We start from the raw sequence: 25,172 nt of genomic DNA on the forward strand, positions 1-25,172 counted from the left end.
GTGAACACCTTCAATAAATTGTTGTTTTTTCTTCCCTTAGAACTGAAGTTCAGAGGAGGTGCCCTGACAAAATCATAGGCAACCTGATGCTGTCAGGTCACTTCAAGATGATTTTGAAAGGAATACCCTTAAAATAACCACAGGCTTGGATTTCCAGCTGTATGTGGCATTTTAAAGTTTGAAGTGGAGGCTCAAACTAACCCCCAGATCGACAGCTGCTTCATTACCATCTTGATTATTTGTTTCTGGGTAAACAGATGTCAGTGGAACAAAAACACTTTATAACTTTTGGCACTGGTCGCCTAAACTGTCATGGAAAATATTCAGAGTGAAATATTCATGCCCTGGGAGGGAGGGTGGATTTTCTTCATAACTGTACTACCTAGTGACTTTATTTTTGTGAGAAAGGTAAGATTCTACGTGGCCATGGAAACTGACCTACTGTGAACATCAGGTTGATTTCCTCTTCTTGGTCATTTTCAGCAGAGATGTTCAAACCATTGTTCCACAAAAGCTCCAGAAGCAGCATGGGTCACTGAAATATGTTGCATTTAGATATATTATCTGTTGAATTAAAAGAATCAATTTCTAGAGTTGTCTTTCATGTATTTCATGATGACTACTAGATGTTTCACCACCAGCAGTTCAGAGGTTTGCAAGGCTCCCCAGTCCCATCACCATTGCTCCTCTACCAGCAAGACATTTGTTTTGTGACTTTTCTGTGGGATTTTGGCAGGTTTTGTGCAAGATTCCTATATTGGGACATGCCATGAAGAGGTTGACCAAGTCCAGGTGTACTTTTTGAGCGTTCTAGTGTCAGCCAGTGAGTCAGAAAGAATTAAAACTTGGCCCTCAGAGTCGTCTTCTGCCTCTCTTCTTACTTTACCTTTTTGATTGTTTGGCATTTTGTTCTTCTCTGTGGAGGCTGAAAATGCTGGCCCTTCAGAGGAATGTTTTTTGAGGCTGTGTCTCCTGGAGTTGGGAGTCAAGCAAGCAGATATTTTATATTTTCACCAGGCTCTTAATAAATGCGTTGCTGCACAAATGTTCTTGACACAGTCTGTAATTAAAATATTTGAGAAGCGTCTTTTTATCTACTCAGTAGTCAGGCCGGCATTACTTTTCATCAGCCTGTTTTCCTGCATAACCATAATTCACCTGGATCTGGGAAGCTCTCGGGCATTGTTCTTTCTGTGCTACAGTGGTGCATTTAGTGTCAGATATCTGAGGGAGAATTAAGTCTGAAATAGGATACCATGTGCTGTCCAAGAGGACTGAAAAACACTAAGAATGAGAATTTGGGGAAAGCTGTTTTGTTTCATTTGACAGGCAGTATCCTCTTTCTGAGCCTGCACTTGCTCTAGGTTGATGTAATCATCACCTCAGATATAGAGTTTTGCACAATGCTTCTTAGAGTGGAAAGAAAAAACTTTGTTTTAAAATTGGATGATCTGAGAAAACTTTTGCCATTTGGAAAGAATCTTCAGTGGTGTTTGTAATGCTGGGCAAAGGAAGTATACTGGACACTCTTCAGCTTTTGTTTTTTCTTTTATCTAAAGATTTTGAATTGGTGTAACAAATGCATAGTATTCTCTAGTAAATATAAGCACTGAGGTCCAGAAATTAGTCAGAATAATGTATACATTTGACAGTGGTGGAAAATTAGCCAAAGGCCAACATCAACACTCAGATTCTTCCCAAATTTTTTGAGATTTTTTAATTTTCATTTTGTGATTTTTCAGTTACTTGATCCTTTCTGTCCTCTTCTGTGATTTACCATTCATCATCATATTTGCTTGGAGATTTTGTAACTTCACACTTTGGCAAACTCATAATTTAAATATATTCTTACCTTTACTTAGTAATTTGTTTTAAAAATGTGGCTGGTTTTAGTAGTGTTGAATGGTAGCCATGCTTGGTGTGATGTGGCAAAGAATTTAAATTGTCTCTCATGTTAAGGGGAATATGGATACTAGTATAATTTGGATCTAGCAAAATGCAGTACACCTTTGGGATAGACTGGTTTCCATGACAGCATTTTCTTTTGTGTTTTTTAGGCTACAAAAGGTGGTCAGAAGCTGTTTTATTCAACAGTGATTAGGTAAATCTTTTTGGTTTCGGTTAATAAAATGATGCCAAAATTGCTTCCTTATGGCCTCCCTTTAATCTGACTGCAGTAGTCAGGTAGATTGGGAGGGCCCAGTCTTAAGGGGAATTGATTAAATATTGGCAGTTCTTTTACACTGATCATCGTTTAGCTTGGAAACAAATGGATAATCTTCCTTTTTCCAGTTCTTTAATCAATCTTTTCAACATAACAGTACAGGTCAAGGTGCTTTGAGTACTGTAGTTGCTTTAAAGCACTATGTGAGCCTGGGCTTTCAATTTCAAATATCCTAATGACCCATATTTATTTTTAATCTTTAACCTTTTAATTCTTTTTTATCTTTGCTCACCTACTGTAAATTGTTGTCATATCCTGTGCATACATAGATATTGCAAAAACATAAAGTACCACAGTGAATTCTCCCAAATCCTTGTGACTTGATGTATTTCTCCCCCTGGATGTGAAATTCCCATTCTTGTTAATGAGATCCCCATATATGTATAGAAAGATAATGATATTAAGTAGTTTCCTATATAGCTGTAAAATAAATTAAATATAATTACACAGGTGACCTCATTTGATGAGAGTAGGATACTGATTTTCTAAATCGGTTAGATTTGGAGAACTGCTTTCCCATATTTTAGAAGATGACTTTTACCTAGTGTAGTTTTGTTACAGATCCATTATTTCTACAGCTACAGAGGGATTTCACCACCTATACACAAATGACTCTGTGGACTGACATTGTACAAGATTCCTTGTGTGAAAAAACAGGGCTTTTAGGGCTATTCCTTCTCATTATGAAGGTTCTTCAGATGTTGTCAAGGGTTGTATGATTTCAGTTTCTTTCCTTTCAAATCTGATCACAGAAGATGTGAATTGCAGATGTGATTTTAATATTGCTTGTTCAAATGAAAAAAAAAGCACTCTTTAGATTTAATAGATCCTGTCCTTCATTTTTGTACTTGTCCCCATACAGCACCTTAGCAGTGATACATGATAATGTTTTAGCATCAGATGAGACTGATTTTAGTTATTTATCAGGGAGTCGTGTCCTTCCAGATGCTTCTGTAGCCTTTGAGGAATAAAGGTACTGCGTGATAATTAAAAGCTTATTTTTTAAATAAATAAAGTAGTGTAAAGTTTTTTAGTTCTGTTTTAGGACTTGCTTTGCATAACTTCATATTCATACCTGTTCAGTTAAAGACTTAAACATGTCTTTAAACACTAAATTAAATTTAATTACAAAGAAAAGGCAGTATTGATGATGTAATAATCTTAGGCATTCTTATACTTTTCTTTGTATTTTACACCTTCAGGGAGTACTTTTTACCTTTCTTTCTTTGGAATTGGAGAAGAACTTTCTATTTCGTCTTACTTTCAAGCTTATGTAAACTTCATACCTTCACAATACTTTCCTGGAAGATGTTTTTATTTACCAGCTGGTTTCCTCCTGCTCTATTTGGATCCTCATAACACACCATACCCTTGAATTGGAACTTTGCTTAGTAAGATTCTTCTTAAAAATGGATGATTTAGTATTTATTTATTTAATTTTTGAGCCCTGGTCACCTTGGTAGTCTTCTAAGTTTGAGGTGAGTGGAGTTTCAGTGAATTCCTTCAAAAAAGAAGTACCAAAAATAGAGAAACTTTAGGAAGCAGCATAAAAAATAATCTTATCCAACAATCAGTCTTGCTTTTTTTTCCTGAGCTTGGATTCAGACTTTTGAGCTGCATTACCAGCCCTGGAAGGGCTGGTTTGTTGGCTTTGTGAGGCCAACAAACTTGCTTTCTACTCATAAGTCTATTTGATGTATTTCTATTTGAAGTTTGGTGAAAAACCATCTCTTCTCACAACTGTACATAAATTGTGCTGGTTACCCAAGGAAACTCCTTAAGGACTGTTTATTTTACTAGCATTGATCACATTTTACTCTTCTACATAAGATGACAGCCATTCATGTAGAATTTACTGATTTTTTTATAAGTGATGCCACATGGAACATTGGAAACTCGCAGGAGTACAGTGTTTTAATTTATTTTGATGCATGTTTATTGTAACTTCAATATTGAGCACAGATTAATGCAAAATCTTCCTAATTGAGGTGAGTTAATACACAATGCATAAACTGAAATACAGGAAATTCTGTTTAGGCAGCACAAGAATCTGTTTTACTGTGGCAGTAGTAGAACTTGAGCTTGACTTCAGCTGCTTCTCCCAGAAGAAGAGCAGTCTGTTGTGGGTGATCATCCAGAGCCAAGTATTGGTAAAATCCTGCTTTGTCTTTCTATCACTTCATCATAATCCTTGAAGTTTATCCTTTAATCTTCTCAAATGAGGCTACTTCCAAGTTTTCTTGAATAAGAAAAAATCTGGAGAAGCCTCTGTGGGACATGTAGCATCTTTTAATGCTGGCAAAGACCTTCATGTCCTCATTGATTTTGCAGAGAGAACCATCAAGGATTGACAGTGCTCACTCACACCTGGGCATGGCCACAGGTGTCAGGCTCCCAACTGAAGGTGCTTTTCATGGTGTAAAGGTTCGGGCCACAGTGGTTTTATGCTTTCCATGAACAAAGACTTCAACCAAATGTCTTTGAAACAAATATAGTCTTTAAAATCTCTCTTGAAACCCTGTTGTGAAAGGAAATCTCTCTGAAATTGCTACAAAACCACCACCGGCACAAGCTGCTGCCTGGGGGCCTATATTGCTCTGTCACAGACACATTGACTTTGTTAAAACTAGAGGGAAAGTTTAAACCGAGTCAGATGTTTCTCTTAGACAGTGTCAAGTTACTCCTTGGACCTTTCTAAAACTGTATTTCAAAACTCTTTATTTCACTCACTTCTGTGAAAGTAAATAGCTTGGAGGGTCGGGTGTTCTCTGCTTTCACTGTTGTCTCCACAGGACCTGTGACCTCAGGAACTCCTTGAATTGTAAGTCATAAATTAAATAATTTCAGATCAAGAAGTTCCTTTTCCAACATAACTTAATTTTGAATGAAATTGACTTAAATCTCATTAAGTGAGATTTAGCTGGCACAGATGTAAGCACTGTGGATGGTTTTAAGTACATTTGCTTCCCTTAAATTTTGGGAGGGTTTTTGCTCTTCAAGTTATTCCATTTCTTATAAACAAGTTTATCTTGAGGGTTTATTTCCCACTTTGCTACCAGGCAGTAAAAGAAGTCCAGCCATACATATTTATATTTACACGGTGACTGCATTTACTCCACCCCTCTCTTCCTTTGTTAGCAATATTGTAATTGCAGGGCTTTTATTTTTCTCCTCTCTGAATAAAATAAATAATTTCTGCTCATGATACAGGTATTTTTTCTGTTGTATCTCTGATCCCTGGCATTTTTTTGTAAGAGAAGTGAGTGATATCCCACCCTTAATGTTCCTTTCCTGCTGCTGAGGTAAGAGGAGGGAGTTGACAGTTCACACACAAGGTCTGCTCAGTCCCCAGAGAAGTTATATCCTGCTTGGTCTAGATTTTTATTTTTCCCAAGTTCAGACTGCTGATTTATGTTAAGTTACTCCTTATTGTTACTACTACACCAAAGAACTGTTATTTATTTAAATGAATAATGAATGTGCAAGGTTGTAGCTGTTAGAAACCATGTAAATAACAAGGTGACTTCTCAGGAAGCTTGGATTGCTGTTTTGGAAAATATATGTCAAGAAAGGCTTTAATTTCTCTTTAATGATAAAAGTTTTTTCCTTATTTATTTAAGTCTTAAATAGCCATTGCAATCATAGCCATTGCTGTGAAGCTGAAATAGTCATTACTGTTATGTACCACTGTCTCAAAGTACTGGATTTAGCTTCAAAACAACCGTGTAAAAAGCCTGTATTAGCTGTAAATATTAGGATTACAGTTTCAGTGGTATTATTTAAAGTCTTAACTGCAGTAGCTAAGTGCAGTTTGACTCAGATTTTCAGGACTGTTAAATGTCTTAGTTCTGGAAATTCAGTTCACAAGGTTTTTGCTGCATCATGTGGCTCTGAAACAGTGATTTAGTGCTGCATAAATCCTGTGTTTGTGCCTTACAAAGCAGTTGAAGTGATGCAGAACAGGTGGATCTCCCCCTGAGATGGAGAAATAAGTATGAGGACAAAATGAACCTCATTTTAAATAAGGGTTAAAATATTTTCTGAGCTTTGATGAAATCACTGTGCAGTCTGTTCCATCTTCTGAAGTAAAAACAGTGCACTTAGAAATTCAGAAATCCAAAACTGCCATCTCCGGAGTTCAAAATATACATTGGGAATGAAACATCACTATCTTTAGGTTTGGTGTGGGAGGTAGTTATTTGAATATTTGCATCTTAATTTCAAAGATGTTGAGTACCAGAAAGATAAACAGAATTCTATTGGGTTTCTCCAGGTGAAAGGAAACTTGCTCTTCATATGGGTGTTAAGGGATAGTGTCAGTATAATAGTCCAAAAATGAAAAACCTTGCTGAATTAAAAATGGGCTTTGAAGCAGTTCTGATTTTTTTAAAAAAATTTTACTTCTTTTAGTAACACTGGAGCAATTTTCTCAATAAAAAGCGTGACAGGGCATGTGAAATGAATGATAATATAAGGGTGCAAGAGTGATTACTGCTTCGCTACTTCATTATTAGGAAGTACTTTCTTTCGGAGGGGGAACAAAAAAATATCAGAATAAATTTTTTTTGCTGCCCTTATCTGTTGATATACTCATAATTTATCTGTATGTAGGGATGCACAGTTTGTGTTTGGACTCCAGAGTTTGTGTTTTGGACTGGGACAGCAGGCTCAGCATCACCTGCAGGCCAGGTAAAGGGCTATCCCTTGGAGAACAGAAGAGTTTAAAAATTCCTGTGCTACCTAAAAAGCCATTCTTATTTTGGGATGATTTGTAGTCCCTTTTGCTGTTTTTGCAACATGTTGTCAGGAAAAAAAAAAGAACAACAAACCAAACCAAAACAGAGAAATTGAATGGTTTAGTACATTCATTTTTTAACGTAATGTTCATTGGCTTTTAAATGAAGAAAAAGATGGTTGTTAAGTAGTAGTGGTAACAATTTGGGGGGCTATGTGAAGGTTAGATGATGTTTTTGCTTAGCTGCAACTGAAAAGTTGTGGGTAAATGTTCTATGTATTTACAGTTTAGTCTGGTATTAGGACAATATGCTGGTATCAGGAACCACAGATGCAGAGGGTCTGTGCTGTGAGAAGCTGCAAAGTGTGAGATGTTTGGCAGGTGATTAGTGACAGGCTTTATGAGGAGTGTGAAACAACATGCTCAAACAGATATATTTGTGCACAAATTTAGAGTATATAATGCTTTGAGTGTTGCAAACATAAAGAAAAAAGCAATCCATTTCAGAGGGAAAAAGAAAATACAATTTTTGGTTCGTTAATTCCTTGCAGAGTTACCCTGCTTTTTTGTGGAATTAACATGTGCTGAAATTTAACCCTTCACTAACATTTAATTATACAGAGTAAGAATCATGAAATATTTTACACATGTATGTACTTGTAATTTTTGCTGGGAGTGATTTATTGACTGTTTTTGTCCAATAATTCTGAGTTTGCAGGTCTCCAGCTCAGGCAGGGTCGCCGTGACTGAACTTGCTTAGAACTGACTACTTGTGTTGGTCCAGCTTGTCTTCCTGCTTCGTGGAGGATTCATCTTCAAAAATTTAGACTTCTTTTATTGTTCAAAACACTGTGTAGATATGTTTAGAGGCATAGCTGGTTTGGGCTAGAAATCGTAGATGTGCTTCTTAGATGAGGGAACAAATTGGAAAGAAATATTTGAGACTTTTTTTCTTTTTTATTTTTACTTTTTCCCCCCTTTTAGGTGTTGTACATTAGTGTCACTGGCACAGTGTTGATCTGCAGTGAGTAGCACAGGAATTCAGTCAACACAAGTTAAATTACACATTTCTGCTGCTTTAAACATGGTGCAGGGACTACTGTGGTTTCTCTTTTAAAAAGTAAAATCCTGTAGTTAAATCTTGAGGCTCCACACACTCCCATGTCGTGGTGGCAGATTTCCAAATTTTGTCTTAATTTCCTCAGAAAGACAAAAAGCCAAGTGTCTCAGCTACTGGCTAAACATGAAGATACCAGCGTGAGTCACACTCCAAAATGCCTCAGTATGATTATGAAATGGTCCTGTTTTATAGCATAAGTACAATAAAATGATGTGTGTATTGTAACAACGGGGAGAGGATGTGTGAAATTAAAATTACGTAAGTTAAGCTCTTCATTGTTTTGTTTTCTGCATTTTAGGTCTTGTTTGAAATTAAAACTTAGCTGGATGGCATGTAAAATAGTTCTGAGCCAGTGTTTAGGTACAGAAGATGTTAGAGAATGCAAATACCGGGAGAAGCTGTGGGAAAAAATCACTCTCTTATTAACTTTATCTTCTTTTATGATGGGGCCTGTGTGTGTGGCCCAGACGGGGTACCAGTAGAGACACTTTTATTCATTTTTGCCAGTAGGAGTTAAAACTCAGAAATGTGGTTCATTTTTCCAGCATCATGTTAATTAAATCTTAGCAACTAAACTCAGTCAGAGAACGTGAAAGGACTAGTAGATCGAGGAATTGGGCGGAGCTTAAAGAATGCAAGAAAACAAGAAATTTTAAAAGGAAGTGAAAAAAGACTAAGCTAAAGCAGCAAAAGTGGGTTTTGCAAGTGCTGTAGCCTTCACTGGTCATATTGAGATGGTCAGAAAAGCCCAACTCTGCCAGATAGCCCTAAACTCACATATTTTATGTGTCTGGTATTTCTTTACAGGGAAGGTTTGCTCATGTGAGGATTGTAAACAAGTGCAAAACTTCACTCTTTTGGGTTTTTTTTTAACTTCAGATGGTCGTTGCTTACATTTTTGCCAAATTACCCCTTCAGTTATTTACTGTACCTTGATTTTAAAATGAGAACAGCATGCCAAGAATGATTTGAAGTACCTGCAGTCCCAGATACATTATACAGATGAACTACTTGGTGATTTTGACACAAGTCTTAATATAATTAATATAGATTAACACAAAAAATATTCACATTCTGTTCACTGAAAAAGTTATTGCACTTTTTAAAGCTGAATAGTGCTGAATGTTAGTAACACAGTGGGGTCAGTCACTGAGCCTCCATAAATGTGGCATTTGGTGTTTTGTTTATTTTTCAGGCTTTGGATGTTTCCCAGGTTGGGGAAATCCCTCAGACCTAAAGAACATCCAAAACAAACCAAACAACAAAAGCCCATATTTTGGGGTTTTATGAAGCGGCCTCTAAATTTGAAACAATAAACCAAATTAATAGAGTAAGTCATAAGTAAGCACATGGAAAACACTCCTTAGAAGGAGTTGTTTTATCTCCTGGCACGTTCACCCAGAGGAAGTGATGAAAACGTGGCTGATTTTGGGTCATTTAAAAGCAGAATGGACAAAGCACCAAAATGCAGAGGCATTTTGAGGTGGTGCATCAGAGTAGCTGACCTGGTATTCCTGGTCCATCCAGAGATGGAATGTACCTTTAATCGTGGAGCAGCTCAGCCCCTGGTCCTTCATATTAATGTGCTTCTCCTTTATTAGGAATTGTCTAATGGCGTTTGGGGGAGGGGAAGCTCATTAGCTTCCTTCCTGAGTAATATAATTTTTATTTCCTGTTTTAACAGCTGCCTCAGCCAAAAGCAACAGCCTCAGAAGCGCAGGGAGGAGGGTTTGCCTGCAGAAAACGTTCCCATCTCCGAAGGGAAATGTTGGTTACAAAACAATTTTGGGTCCATGGGCAGTTTTAAAATACCCTTTGCAGGGGTATTTTGAACTTTCCATCCTTTTTTCTGTAGTTGTGGGGGATGGAGGTGACTCAGAACTGCACTCACAGCATTCACTTTCCATGCTGTGAGCCCTGATTGCTTCCCCATGCTCTCCTCCCCATGCTCTCCTCCTCCTATGAGCCCCGAATGCCACCCGAAATAATCCCCCTACCAGGCTTCAGGTGCTAGTGGGAGCTGTTGAGTCAAAGCCTGGCCAGGATCACCCCAAATTTGGGATTTTGGATGTGCCTTGAGCAGACAAACACATCGTTCGCTTTGTGTGCCAACTGTGGCACAGTTTAACCTGAAAACTTGGAGCAGCCCATCTTTGCCTCTTGTAATGTTGCCTTGACATTATATCATGGAAAAATCACTGGGTTTTTTTAATTTTAAAACCTTGTTCACCCCCCCAAAATAACCCATATACTCACAACTTGAGGACTTCAGGAATATCACAAAAATGGACACTGGGAGAGTCGAGGGTTTTTGAGCTTGAGAAGGATTTAACAATTACGCTGAATGAGGTAATAAAATACTGAGGCTTTTTACAGTGCTTTATGAAGTGTGCCTGTGTCGTTGTCATGCTAAAACTGCACAGTGTTCTGGGCATAAAGGAGGATTTTTAAAATAATTGGAAAGCTTTGTAAGTTCATTGCTGTGGCTGATGAAAGTAGTGACAGTGTTACCTCAGCGTGAGAAGTGAAAAATTTTGTCCACGGTTCATATTGTATATATTTAAAACCAGATGTTTGTCACCTTTTCATTCAATTATTACTGTGTTTTGGACTGGTTTTCTGGAAATTATAGGTTGTTTCATTCAGGCTGCTATAGCAAGACTTTCACTGATCTGAAACAATTGAGCTGAATGTGCTACAGCCACAAGTTTACACAGGAATAACAGCAAACTGGGGCTACTAACAGAAAAAATAAGGTGTTGATTATCCTTTACTATACAAACTCTGCACCTTTCTCTTGGATTCTCAGGCTGGAGTGGTAACATTTTAATCAGCAGATGAAATAGACCTGAGTAGGAATTAAATACTCCAGACATTTTAAAGAGGAAACATATGGAGTGCTTAGAAAGTAAGAACAGGCTCTATTGTATTTAATTTTGATTAGCAAGAGATCCATGCAAATAGCAATCACAAAGAATGGGAAAAGAGGCTGTTTTCTGGAAAACAGACCCTGGAAAGTCCCTTCCATGAAGTGGTGCATTATTGTTGGGAGTGGTGCTTACAAGGAAAATTAAATGTGTTAACTGCTCATTTCACATGAAGTTGGGGGATGAGGGACATCAAGCACACGAGTGGGCAGGTTTAAGGTAATTTGCAGAAGAACCAACCTCACCATCCCGAAAATCTGTCCTTCCATGAGCACTTGCTATGCTGAGGCTATTAGGGTAGATGAAACAGTTAAATGAAGTAATTGTTAATTATCCACTGTTACCTGACACTTAAGTTTTGTCAGCTTTTGTAGGAAGCCTGGATATCCCTCCCGTGGGACCTTGTGCCTGCAAAAAACTGCGTATTTTTGTGTGATGGGCTGGATTCCTTGCAGAGTGAAAAGCCTAGAGTTGCTTTGAGGGGTTGGAAGACTTAGAAATGGAAGTGAAGAAGAAGAAATGGTGGGATAGGTGAGGTTTAAAGTTCTGTGCCTTGGCTGTTGCTCAGGAAATCCCAGTAAATGCCATGTTTTCCTTATCCCACTGACAAAACACCTCATGTTTGGAGCTCCGTCTCTTGTAAATGGGGGTCTTATTTTGTCAAAACCCCCCCTGTTTCAGGCTCAGCAATCATTGGACTTTGTCTCTCAGAGAGAGGAGAAACAGAAGGATGCATTGGAGCTGGGAAAGAAGAGAGGGGAAATGCCTCTGTTGTAGTTTAGAATGGGAAGAATGCTTCAAGTTATTTTAATTCTTATTTTCTCTTGTTTCCAACCTGTACATTACATAGTTCTCAGGCTGCTGTATTTTAACCTGAGCTTAAACTTAAACTTGTTATAGCACCACAGACCAGGAGGTGTTAAGGTGGCACTTGGGTGTCTTGTGGCTCTCCTCCATTTTAGATAAATTTTTTAAATTAACAAAGCTAAACTGCATCTGTTTGTACTTTCCTTTCTGCAAAGCTCTCTGTGCTAGCTGAAATATGGATTATTTGTCTCTAGTCTTTTAGGTCAGCTTGGACAAGGTGCTGAAGCAAAGGTGACACTGATAGCTTTGCACTCCCGGACTTTGTCAGGGACCTTGGGTAAACATGCTTCTTTTGTTTTGGGTTGGTGTTATGTGCTGATTCATTTATATAAATTATGGGGTTTATACTTGCTTTACTTTATAAAGGTTCCTTCTCTGCAGTATGTGCATTTTCAGTGAAGATACATATACCCATAATTCACATTTAAACCCAATCTGATCTATCTGCAACCTGTGCCTGTATAAATGTTTATTAAGGCAATTTTTCATACCATATTCCTGGTTTTAGCTGATTTTCTTTCTTTTTTATCATGAAGTGCAGTGAAGGATTACATGGTGAAGCAGTTTTGGTGATCACTCTTACATAAGCTGAATTTTGTCTCTTGTTCCCTGTATAACATAAGTATTTAAAAATATCAGGGTTGGTGTTTTCCTGGTGGGTGACCTGATAGTCCATGGACCAGCCAGCTGGGATAGTTGTGCATGGATCAGCATCCCCCCAGTGCCTGTGTGGGCACTACCTAACAACAGGTATGATAATAAAATAAGCAAAGTATTAAGATTTTAGAGGTGTGTTTGAGAGCTGTAGGAGGCAGTTAACCCTAAAAGAGTCAAGTTCTCATTATCGTCACTATGGATTTTCACACCACGGGGTGTAAAAGAATTGTTTCTCTAAGGAGAAGCCACCTGAGACACCCCCTTGGGTTCACCTGCTCTGCCGTGTGACTTGGAAACACAGAGGGTTTGGTCTCAGGGGTTTTTACTCTTTGCTCCTTGCCCAAATCCTCAGCCAGCCATAGGCACTCACTGGTTTTGTTTTCTTGCATGTAATTCCCAAAGAAAGGGGAGGGTTTAGGGTTTTTCCCATCAGGACACCCAAAAAGCCTTCCTGAGGCAGTCCTTAGAGGAATGAGCCCTCCTCTGCCTCTACTGTCACTGTAGGATGGATGGATGGATGGATGGATGGATGGATGGATGGGTGAATAAATGGACAGATGCCAATTTCTTGAAATCTGGTACCCCTTGGAGGACCATTTTGTGCTTCAACTACCTACAGACTACTCCATTTAACTACTTTATAGCAAATAAACACCAGCATGAAAATGTTAGGACTTCATAAGCACAGTGCCTAATTATGTTTTAGCACTCAGAGGTGTTAACTCTCTGCTCAACAAGTTACATTTATCCAAAGATAGATGTTCAGGCGACTTGAGAAAAATGAGATACTTTACAGGCCAGCTTTCCATGAGTTTTAAATTTATCATGTTTTTTCTTCAAATGAACACATACTTGTTGTGGAATTAAGTATTTATTTTTCAGCACCTGCATACACAAGAAGTACCACTGATTTTAAAGTTACAAAATTCAGGCTAGAGACTCTAAAGTATGTGTTGTACTATGTACCACTAACTCAATCAATAATGGAGCTCATCATCATGGCTGGGCTTCGCGAACGAAGATTTAGGAAGGGCTCTACCCACGTTTCTTGCAAGCGCGTTGGTGGCTAAAAAGGCCAATACGAGAAAGGCAAGTCCGGTTGCAAAAGATACAGCAGAAAGACTCCTTAGATGGTATATTCTGCAAGGCTCGATTCTTTCTGCGTTGTCTTTTCTCCTCAAGAGTGATCCTGCGTGCTTTCTCAAAAGCATCAGCAGCGTTATAGATGGTGTGTCTCCAGGCCTCTCGATTAGAGGCCAGAGTAGACCAGTTATGGTGATCAATATGCCCGAGGCTGAGTTGTTGCTTCAGGGAGTCCTTGTATCTTTTCTTCGGGGCTCCTCGCTTGCAGCAGCCACTGGCAAGTTCACCATAAAGCAGGATCTTAGGGAGGCGGTGGAATAATGGAGCTAATGTTCAAAAAAAAAAAAAAAAACAAACAAAAAAAACCCACCAAATGGCTGCTTCAGTAAGTTTTCTCTATGGAAGTGTGCTGTCAGTATTACAATATTGTGAAGTCACATCTTTTCATGTTTTGGGGCAGAGTAATAACATTTAGAGCACAGCCTTGAAAAGCAGTAATATATATGTAGTTGGTGTTTTAGTAAGTGGTTCTTAAAGGGGAATTTCATGACATGAAGGTCCAGACAAGGACACACAAATATGAAATTTCTTGAGCAGAAGAAGACGTTGCTTCATTAAATAAATTCTGCAGTTCATCTCCCTCTGAAAATTTTGGTTTTTGTGCATATGACTTTTCCAGCTAGCTACTTACGGAGACAAAAATCCATTTTGAATAGTGAGGGAATTACTGAGGGGGCTTTTTTGTTTGTTTGGGTACCCCCCCCCCACAAAGTTGTGCATATATTGCCAGCACTGCTGAATCACTCCCAGGCAACCTGAGGATAACCCCTAACAGGGTACTTTCCCTTTCATAATCGAATTTCAGTCTTTCAGCTCACAGCATATTTCTTCATTGGTTTCATAACTTGGAAAGAACAAAGAGATACAGACAAACTTTCATCTTACTAATCACTATATTCCTAAAATGGGAAAGCACTTGACTGTTGTGTGGAGTGCTGGGGCATGACAACTGGAATAAAAGACTCTGGAAAACTCAAAAATCTTTGGAAAACAAAATGGGTTTAACAATTAGATTAATTAAATGATTAAAAGACACTGTGCCAACCACTTAATTGCTAGAGAAAGTCAAGGTATAGGATAGTCTTGTCATAGCAGCCCAATTAGCACAGTTGTACCAACTGTGAATTTTCCACAGAGCATCAAAAAAAAAAAAAAAGGAAAAAATGGAGTGTGTTTGGAAAGAAGGAGGGAAGAATGAGTAGTGATCACAGTGATGCTTGGTGCAGCATGTCATGTCTTGAGCACAGTGAATATCTGGGAATTCAGAGATCCAGCGCGATACACATAACAGGTCGCGGTCATGTAAATCCAACAATTCCTACTGACTCTGTTTGAGGAGAAGCATCGCCCATCCCCACCCGGATTCCTCATGGTGAGGGGAAGGCAGAGGGTTAAACCTGTGGTCTGCAATACCAGTTGTTCAACAGAGACGTGATCTTGGGGATGAGACAGCGCGTGGAGTATTTTGTGGTTGTCGAGCGGTGAGATCAGAGATGCCTTGGTCCCTAGGGGGGCCTGGAGGGAGGGTTGTGTTAATGTCACTGCTGGAAAAGAAGTCATTTTGTTGAAATATCACTGCAGCTTGGCCCTGAGCTCTGACAGCAGTGTTTGGTGTCCTCAAATGCCTTTTGTTGTCAGCAGGGTGGTTGTTGCTGATGGGTCTGATGGTGCTGAAGGGGCATCTCGGCTGGGTGGCCCCCAGAGCTCCCACTGTACCCAAACACACATCCCTGGATAACACAGGGCTCGGGACTGAGCTGAAATGAACACCCCTGCTCTCACAGAACACAGTTGGAAACCATTATCTGAAGTATCATTTTTTGAATCTTCATAAGGAAGCAGGAAAAGCCAAGTGTTCTGCTTTTAAGGATAGTTCTGTTGTGGGCGGGGGGAAAAAGAGTGAGCAGAAATTCAAAAGAATTTCATACTTTTACTCCTGTATTTAAAACACAAAATTATTTTTGTTTTTTTGTAAGTGAACATTCTGTTGATGCCTATGCATAATACTGATCTTAGTAACTTCCAGTCAGTAATGAAGGTTCCTTTTAAAAGAACTTGTCTTTATAACCATAATCAGACAAAGAAAAAACCCTTATCTGGAAATTACGTCCTAAATAATCCAAGAAGAAGCAGCTGAGAGACAGGACTGAAAGGCTGTCTTTTGACAAGAATTTGAAGTCCTTTTATTCATTGATAACAAAGCTTTCCTTACAGATAATTTCTGTTCCAACCCAGTACCTGGTTTTCAGCATTGTAATGTAACTTCACTGGGCACTGGGGTGCAGTCAGACAAAGTGTGATCCTGCCTCAGATATGGGGAGGATTTACTCAGAATGAGGTTGGTTTGGGGGTAGATTTCTTGGGAAAGGAGAATGGATGGAGTCCAGAGTGTACCATCACCATCAACAGGTCTGCTCTTCCTTAAGTGAAGAGCTCTCCTGGTTCAACTCTTTCCCCCCCCCAAAAAAAAGATTATGTGTGATTTTTTTCATCTACATTGATTGTATTACTGTTATTCTTTATCACTCATAATAATGTGTAAGATGGGATGGGCAGAAATACAATGCCAGAGTCCGCATCAAACCATAAGAAGCTGCAGTTTGAGGAGAACTGAGAATTTACAAGGAGTGACCTTCCACAATTACACTTCTCAGGTTGCTGCTGTCACGTGAAAGCCTTTTTGTTACACAACAGAAATGGCACAGTTTAGACAAATATATAGCAATGGAACTGTGCCAAGATTTAATTAGGTCTCGTGATCCAGATCTTTGTAATTACTCACTTCTTTCAATGCGATGAATTCACCTTTTTGGGCACAATCTTCCAATTCGATTTTAGTAAACCAAGGCCACTCATTTTATGGCTCTTTTGCATACAGCTGAGTGTTCAGAGGCTTTGTAAAAGGAATGGAGGCTTGTTTATTTCTTTTTTAATTTAATTTATTTTTTGTACAGAGTGATGAGTACTTTCATGTTCTATCTTGAAGAAAATTAGAAGGTTTCTAGTGGTTATTCAGTAAAATTCCTCTTAGTACTTCTTTCTCTAACTTGTGGTAGGTAAAAATAGTGAGGGACTATTACAGTAACTGGCTGATGGCTTAGAAACACTTGATAAGTTAGAAGTTAAAGTGTTTACAAATGGAAATTTGCCATCTTTTTACGATATTGGCTGCAGTATGTCTGGCACTTCAGAGCTGTCAATGACCAGAAATTAAGCAAGTGGTAAACATGATTGGAAATAGTAATCATCCATCATTTGTCTTTCCAGAGGAAAAAAAAAGAAACAACAACTGCATTTACATTCTTTAGTTCCCATCATTTCCTAAATTAATGAACTTGAAAAAATGATACTGAATATTTATCCTTTGTCCTTAGGGAAAAAAAAGAGAAACGGCAATTTTTAAAGTGCTCTCCTAAAGAAGACAACATAGTTGTATCAAAAATACTCAGTAAAATGTGATAAAACTAAATTAGTCATATCCGTGTCTGTTCAGTTAGTTTCCTGTTTGTTTGCAGTAAGTGGAGAGGGAATGAAATACTGTGAACTAGAAGTTATTTTTTAGGATAACAGCTAGTAAGTTAGTAGTATGGATGTAGGGCTGGTTTAGGAGGTTTGTGGAGGGTTAGATGATTAATTGAGTGGCCAGCAGTGGCCATAATCATTTTTATGTGTAGGGTCCAACTCCTCCATCATCAAGTAGATTTCATCATTTTTCTTCAGTCAGACTTCTTAAAAACAGAGCTCACCTTTGACTGGACAAATTTAGTAACGTGAAAAACTGCTAACGGGATAAAAAAAAGAGTATCTTACTGTAGGCAAAATACCTAGAATTAAATGCCCTGATTAAAGAATGAGTCAGATAAGGTTTTTTATAAATTTTAGCCATTTTTTTGTAGCATTCTTTGGTTTCAAATCAAATTCTTCTGTGAGCTTCCATCATAAGGCAGTTGTTGTGATGGCCTCAAAAATGACCTATATCTTGCAGACTTCTCTGGATTTTTATACTTTAGATCCTGTACTAATGAAATAGCCAAATGATTCTATTTTTTCTTTATCGGTGATTTCCTTATTGTAAAATCCATCCTAAACCACAGCTAGTGTTTTTTGTTTAATATAATCATCTACTTTAGCGTTGTGGAGAGTAGCTTGGGTAGAGCAAGGAGTGACCACAATAACACTCATTCAAGCACACCGTGTTAATTAATAATTGTAAATTGTACAAATTCAGTATTTTAGCTACAAAGGCAAATACAGTTCTCCATTTTTAAGGAGATAAGATACTGTACAAAAAGATTATACTGTTTAAATTTTCCTATGTCATCATTTTGTGGAAAGAAGGGAAAGCAAATTGCAAATATTTAAAATGTCGAACTAATGGAGTTATAAATGATGAACAACTTGTTAGGAGTGCAAAAGAAAGCCATGGTTTGCTCTGGGACCCTGAAAAAAGAACTGAATAATTCATCAGGATAGAATAAATAAGAATATTTCCATACAGCAGTTGCAAATTTGTTTATTGATCTACCTAGTATAAGTTGTTAAAAGATTCATTATTTAGCAAAGGGAGAAAATGTAATATACCTAAAATACTGAAAATGCTTTATTTCTGATTTTGGAACTTCATTGCCCGTCAGGGAAGAAAATCCCAGGGAAACATGAAAATAGACAAAACCCCACAGTACATTGCATAATGAAGGGTGGAAGTTGAAGTTTCTGTAACACCCGAGACTGGACTGTGCCAAAATGTCTTCAACTACAGAATTCTTACAATTATTTAGTAGTACCAGAAATGTCAGTACAACTGATCTGCTATTGTGGCCTCATCGCGCCCTCCCTCCTGCTCAGAAATGCAGGGGAGAGATGGTTTTGCACAAGTGTCTGTGAACTGGATGGTGTAATCGACTCTCAAATAACCTGGTAAACAAATAATTAAACCCAACACAATGCAGTGCCTCCCTGGGAATCCCTGGGGATTCACCTGGGGTCACTGCTGTGTTCCTCTAGGATGAGTGCTATGGCAGATTCAGAAAAAGGAAAAAAAAACAACCCAAATTTTAAAATTTTGAAAAACCCACCTCTATTGAGAAAATTATGAAAATGTTATTTTTAGGTATATTTCTTATAAAGCCCTCTTAGGACATATAATGGGTAACAGTTATAACTTTAATCCTTTTCTCCCCCTGTTTTGGGATAGTCGTTATTTCCTTCTCTCTCTGTTTTTTAAAGTGCTGAGTGTAATTTGCCATTTTACTTTTTTAAAGTCATTTTCAAAGTGGGGAAGAGCGTGAACTCAGAAGGAGCAGGTCCCTAAATCCCTATGGGAGCTCTGCATCCCCAGAATTTGTTCCCTCCTGGCAGACTTGGACCTGCTGGGACATGTTTGTCCAGTGATTTGTTGGATTCTGTTCCAATGCTTTGTGCTCCACTGGACATCCCACAGTGCACATTCCAAGGCCAGCAGAGGTGGACTCAGCTCGGGCAGCACAAGGACAGTCAGGAATTGCTGTGCAGGGAGGTGTGATGCTGTAATAAGGCTCATCATTATTAGTGCCCTTAAATGGGCTGCTCCTTCCTGGTCAGGGACTGCAGCACGGACTCTGCTGGACATTTTAAAATGCTCAGGCTTTTGACATCATCATTTTTCTCCATCAGTGGTGCCACTGTTATCCTTCACCTAGAAAACTTGCACATACAGAAATAACATCCAACATACTTCGCTCAAATGGTGCCCGTCATGGTTTTATTGGACATTGTTGCCACTGCTCGGCTTAAACAGGTCGTATTTTGCTTAAAAAAAACCCAACAAACCAACCCTAAAAACTTTCTATTCTGTTTTCCTTTGGAAACGGAGATAATCCGAAAGCAATTAGTGGACATGAATGGCCATGGCTCTCGGAGAAGCACCTTTATTTGCCACAGCTCCACAGTCTGGTTGGTTTGTGGTGGCCTCTCTCATAAGAAGTGTATTGTGGTTGCAAAGTACTTGCTATACCAAACTCACCTGACTGGCTTTCTCTTGTCAATTGAAGTTATACGGTGTTTTAACACTGATCCTTGCATAAGTAATACCCTTTATTACAGGCTTTTTTAATGAATCAAAGACTTGCACTCATTTTGAAAGCCAGCACCAGGTTTTACATTTGAGTGATATTTCTAGACTTTTCCAAACAACTTGGAATGAAATCCAGTCAGCTTGGATGCTAAATATGCTGCTGCATAACTTTGACTCTAAAACACAGTTTAAACCATGGAAAAAGAAATAAATCTGTGGTAATTAACGGAATATTTCCTTTTTTCTTGGTTTAAAAAGGTCAGCCCTCCTTTGTGCCAGTTTTCAGGTCTTTCCAGCACTATTCCTTAACTTCCTAGGTAGTGTGCCAAACACCTGGAAATACAATTTCCATATCTGCATCTTTTGGAAATCGAGTGTAAGCACACAATAAATGGAGTGATAATTTAATAAGCATCGGCCATGTGTGTTCTGCAGGGCAGGTATTGGCAGGTCATTAGTAACCTGCCAGTGGCTCCGAGTGCATTTTGTGGGCTTGAGTACTTTCACAGGAGATTTTCAAGCCTTTATAGGTGATTCAGCCTCATGCCCTACAGAAATACATTGCAGGAAGGAAGACTGCTAGAAATTAAAAGTAATTGAGGTTCCAACACATGACAACAGAAGCAGTTTGGCTTCCCTTTTTATGTGACAGTCTCCTGCTTTATAAATTGCCAGGAGCAATATTCTTTATTCGCTTATTCCAGCTGAAGGATTTGCAAAGGTAACTAATTTCATCCTCTGATTCACTCCTTAGAAATCCCTTTTTTCTTTTCCCTTCCAAAACCATAACCCAAATTCTTCTAATTTGTCATGGTGGTTATTTCTGGGGTTGGTAAAATCCATAGGCATTACCAGCAGGATTGTGAGCATCCCTTCTTGTGCTGTTTGTAACAGAATCCTGTTTTGGAGCTTGTTGTTGTGAGAGAATATTACTGTCCAATGAAATTATCTTTAGAGTGCTTGGAAATCATTGATAAAATGCATAAATTACTTAGTTTATGCTGTATGTGTATCCTTGTGCATGTGTGAGGCTGTTTATACGTATAATACAAGAAAAAGTATGCAAGTTGCACTCACATTTGTGTATATAGACATACTCAGATGCAATATTTTTTAAAATTTAGTCAATCTGTCTAATGGATGCATGCAATCTCTGGCATCCTTGCCCTCATTTGTTATTTTCACAAATCATGATACTTGTATAGGTGAAGACTAAACAATTTTAATTCACCTTCAGATGAAACAATGACGTAATGACATACCCAGAGAATTACTTTCTGCACTTTGGTCAGGTTTTGGTTTTTTTTGGGGGGGGGGTTTAATGCCTACCAATGCAATGACAAAGGTTTATTTTCCCTTTGTTCTTTTCAGAGTGCTGCAGCAGCTCCCAGTCCAGTGCTAGGAAACATTCCCCCAGGAGATGGCATGCCAGTAGGTCCTGTACCACCGGGGTTTTTTCAGGTATTCAGAAAAAATAATGATTATAGGCATTTCAGGATAGAAAATCCTCTGTAATACTGTTTGCAAGTCTGTAGAAAAGATTCTTTCCTAAACTATGTCTCACTATATGGTGCAATATTTGAGTTTATTTTTAAACAAGAGTGAATAGGTGGAAAGGAAGGGACCTGACTGTAGTTTATGAAATAGTACAGCACAACTCCTTTCAAGAACAAGAAACAGTGCCATTTTATGAGTAGAGATTGAAAATGCTTGAGTGATTATAATATTAAAATAATTTCTTATGATAATATACATGACATTACATGGAAATTATAAAGTGAGAACGTTGTTGGTTGTGTTCAGCTCTGTGCTAAGCCACAGGCCAGATCTCTGAGGGCTTCAGGCTTCAGTGGGAATTAAGCCTGGGCAATCTCCTTGCAAGTTGAAGATCCCAACCCCAGTGGCCAAAAAAACAAGTCCAGGATTTATACCACGTGTTGCTTTTATTGCGTTATGTCATCAGTGAAACTAAACACCCATTGAGCATTTTGGGCACTGACAGTACAAGATATTATGATGGAAAAAATGGCATCTTTTAATGTCAGGCCAACCTGATACTTGTAATCTGAGTCTGGACTGCTCCCAGGTTGAGGTTGTGTCTCCTCTTCACCAAAACTCCCTTGGTTTTCTCTACATTGGCAAACTAAGGCATGATTTTTGATACATGAATGAAAAGATATGTGCAATTGAAGTGGAAAATATCTGACTGCTGCCAGTCACAAAATCCTCAGGAGTTGGCAGAAATGATTAATTAATTATTTCTGCTTTTCCTGCTTTGATCACCTGGTAGATTTTTTTTCACACACAATTTTATCTTAATTTTTAGATTGTATCAATACTTCACTTTTTTTCTTTCTTTCTTTTTTTTTTTACTTCAGTCACCCACTCCAGTTGTGATGTCAAAGGAATTAACTTTTTTTCTGTTATTGTCTGGGATGACATTTAAGAGGGGGAAAGGGCACCAATAGGACAAGTATGTGAAGTGCAGAGGAGAGAGTAACTATTTTAAAGGTTTTACAGAAGGAGGATGTGGATGTTTTGTTTTTAGAAGCGTGAAAAGTCTTCCAGCCACTCTAGATCTTTTAAAGATGTAAGAAAGACAAGATGACAGAAGGTTAAGTGTGGGTAAAATTTCCTTGTCTGCCAGTACCTGGCTTGAGTCTTACTTGAAGCCACAACAGCCTGCTCTTTTTGCAAGGCCTGGGATTGAAAATAAACATTTTTTTTCAAAATATTATTAATTTTTGCTGCAATCATCTGCTTAAGAATACATGTAGGTTTGCAAATCCAAGTGCAGGTTTGATAGTGGGTGCACTGATATGGTTGGGAGCAATCCCACCAAGGGTAACTGAGCCAAAATCCAGTCATTTACATTCCAGTGTGGTGGAAACTGTAAGGTATGTGTAAAGCTGATGAACACAGACAGCCCCTGACAAGGTGTGGTGGCGTTGGAGTGAGTGCTGTCAGGCAGCAGTTTAATACCAGATTGTGAAGCCCTCAGTGGCAGTTGAGTCTCACCAAGGTCAATTCATCTGACAAGAAAATGTATTGACAGACACAGCTCTGCCTGTGAAACCTGAAAATTGGGGAACATCATCTGCTGCCCTGAAACACAGGTGAAATCACAAACAAGGCAGAGAAACTCATGATGAAAACTTCCTACTGCCTTCGTAGGTGCTGTTTTCCTTGTACACCTTTAATTAGACAGTGCATTTCTCTGTCCTCTCCTGCAGTTTCTTTGGTCCCATCTGGTCCTGAGAGGAACCAAACCACAGAAAACATCTTCATCTGCCTTGTTCTGAGTACTGACAAACTCCAGTCCTGTTTCACCTAGAGTTTGCAGTTCAGACCTGCAGCTTCCTCTTGGATGATGAAGGCAAACAATTTTGTTCTTCAGGAGAGGGAAGATTACAGGGAGAGTGGAGAGTGGTGCTTATGTCTATATTTAGTTCTCTGAGACTTTGCAATACAAAAGCATTGTAGCACTTCAACTTCTTTTAACCTAAAATTTATCTAGAAGGTCATCCTAGAACTATAAGGATGCCTTCTGTTGCTTTCATGAGCTGTTTGGATTGGCCTAAGCTGAGGCTGTTGACAGCCACTGCCTTCCAGCTCTGCTTGGAGAGCTCAGATGATTTAGAGTAATTTCTTTTCTCTTGGTTTTGCACTGAAACTATGTTTCAAGTGGGCATAAACGACTCATGGTGATGTAACCAAACTGGAAGTCATGGCTGCTGCAATGGATTCTTATCAGACAGGTCAGGGGAACATGGAAGTCCAGGCAGGGACTGTGCTGCAAACAAAGGATCATTACTGAGATTCCCTTAAGGCTGGCTCTGCTGACCATAAACATGATTTTTGAGAACTTTGGTGGTTTTTTTTTTAAATAAAATAAATCTTATTTTTTACAAAAGAAAATAAATATATTTTTATTTTATAAAATAATACAGTATGTTAGTGTAGCAGATGGAGGTAGCTAAATAAGGGAGAATTATGGTTTCTCAGAGAGTATGTGATAAAACTCTGCTCTTTGTAAAATGAGATTTTCTTGCATATTTAGACCACTGGCATTGAAGTTAATTAGCAACCTCTGGCATTTCATGCCTGGTCCACAGAGGTGGAGTTTCTGAAGCCATCAGCTGAATTTTTCTTGTGTCTCCGTGTACCTGTACTTTTATACTTCAGTTCAGGTGATGGATGACAGTCACTACAGTGCTGACAGCCTGAAACAATGATACAGTGAAGGGGCGGTGGTGGAGTTGTGCACTGCTATTTTCAACTAAATGACTTCTTTAGTTGAAGACTAAAGACTTTTTTAGTCTAAAAAAAAGAGAATTGTTTAGTGTCAGAAGTGAAATTTGAGAAGTCAAGAAAACTGGTTTATAAGGAGTTAGGATGTGCCTCAATTTCCTCCTCCTGTGTATGTGCTTTAATGTAATTTTAAATGTCATAGGTATGTATTTTTTGTCCTCATCTTGTTTTAGTCTGTACAATGGTGAGACTCTGGAAATAAACAGGTGTGATACAATAACTGAGCCTACTCTTGGTTCATGAGCATCAAAACTCGAGTGTGCGGGACTGCAGGATCAGTGAAGGCATTAGTTCTGCTGTACAACACTCTGAAACTCCAAATAGGAGAGCCCGAACAGTTACTTGGGCAATAGAAGTTGTAAAACCATATTAGATTGCATAAGATGATTTTACATATCTATGAAATGCTCATCTAACTCCAACCTGAGTCTGGAAATCATTTTACCAGTTTTCCCTTAGACCAATTCCTGTCTATGGAGCTCAGGTGTGAGGAAGGCACTTTGCTACTGTGTTAGTAAAATAAAGTCATTTGGGACATTTTCTGTGTCAGTTTTTAGACATTTTTTAGTCTGTGTCATTTTTAAGTTTCTTCATATGTCCAGTCACAGAGGTCAACATGACCTGGTCTGTGTCCCTCTCTTTGGAGCCTGATCCTGACAGAGGGCAACTGAAAAACTGAATAAAATAGTAATAAATAATTACCTTTGGGTCTAGGTGTTAGTGAATGCATAAATTGTCACCAGCCAGAGCTTTACATGAGGCTCTTAAAAACTCATTTGCAGTGAGTTAAATTCTTTCACCTGTGATCAGAGAGGATTAGGTCGTAGAGTTCAAAGACACTCAGATTTTCACATCCAGTCCTGCAGGTGCAAACTGCCGCTTTTCAGCAGTTTCCATGGATATTTGCATCCATCCCTTCATTGATCTTTCAAAGTCAGCAAAAAAAACTTGAGAAAAGTTACATTTGGATTTTTTCAGAATATAATTTTATATATATATATATAGTTATATATATATAAAAATAAATTTTAAAATAATAACTATTTATTTGATCTTTGTGAACAATATTGGTGTTAGTAAGCAAATAAACAGAGGCCAGAGGGAAGTTTCAGGGTGTGTGTTCACTGAAGTATTTT

The 25,172-nt window shown here is 38.4% G+C and overlaps 2 protein-coding genes across 9 annotated transcripts in view; one reads left to right on the top strand and one right to left on the bottom strand.

Moving 5' to 3' along the window:
* ATG10 (autophagy related 10) overlaps positions 1 to 25,172 on the bottom strand; it is a 528,134-nt gene that overhangs the window by 184,379 nt on the left and 318,583 nt on the right. The window lies entirely within an intron of this gene.
* The window catches only part of SSBP2 (single stranded DNA binding protein 2), a 135,547-nt gene that overhangs the window by 70,212 nt on the left and 40,163 nt on the right, over positions 1 to 25,172 (top strand). For 3 of the 5 annotated variants that reach the window (XR_003538412.1, XM_027708816.1, XM_027708817.1), the window contains exon 5: positions 21,097 to 21,186. The exons of the other annotated variants lie outside the window; for them this stretch is intronic. Coding sequence is in view for 2 of the 3 variants with exons in the window: in XM_027708816.1 (XP_027564617.1) it covers positions 21,097 to 21,186 (90 nt within the window). In the remaining variant the exon portion in view is untranslated. The remainder of the gene's footprint in view (positions 1 to 21,096; positions 21,187 to 25,172) is intronic. 5 annotated transcript variants of the gene reach the window in all.

Source organism: Neopelma chrysocephalum, unplaced genomic scaffold (assembly GCF_003984885.1).
Source record: "Neopelma chrysocephalum unplaced genomic scaffold, ASM398488v2 Primary Assembly neopelma1_96545, whole genome shotgun sequence".
In the NCBI taxonomy this organism is placed as follows: Eukaryota; Metazoa; Chordata; class Aves; order Passeriformes; family Pipridae; genus Neopelma; species Neopelma chrysocephalum.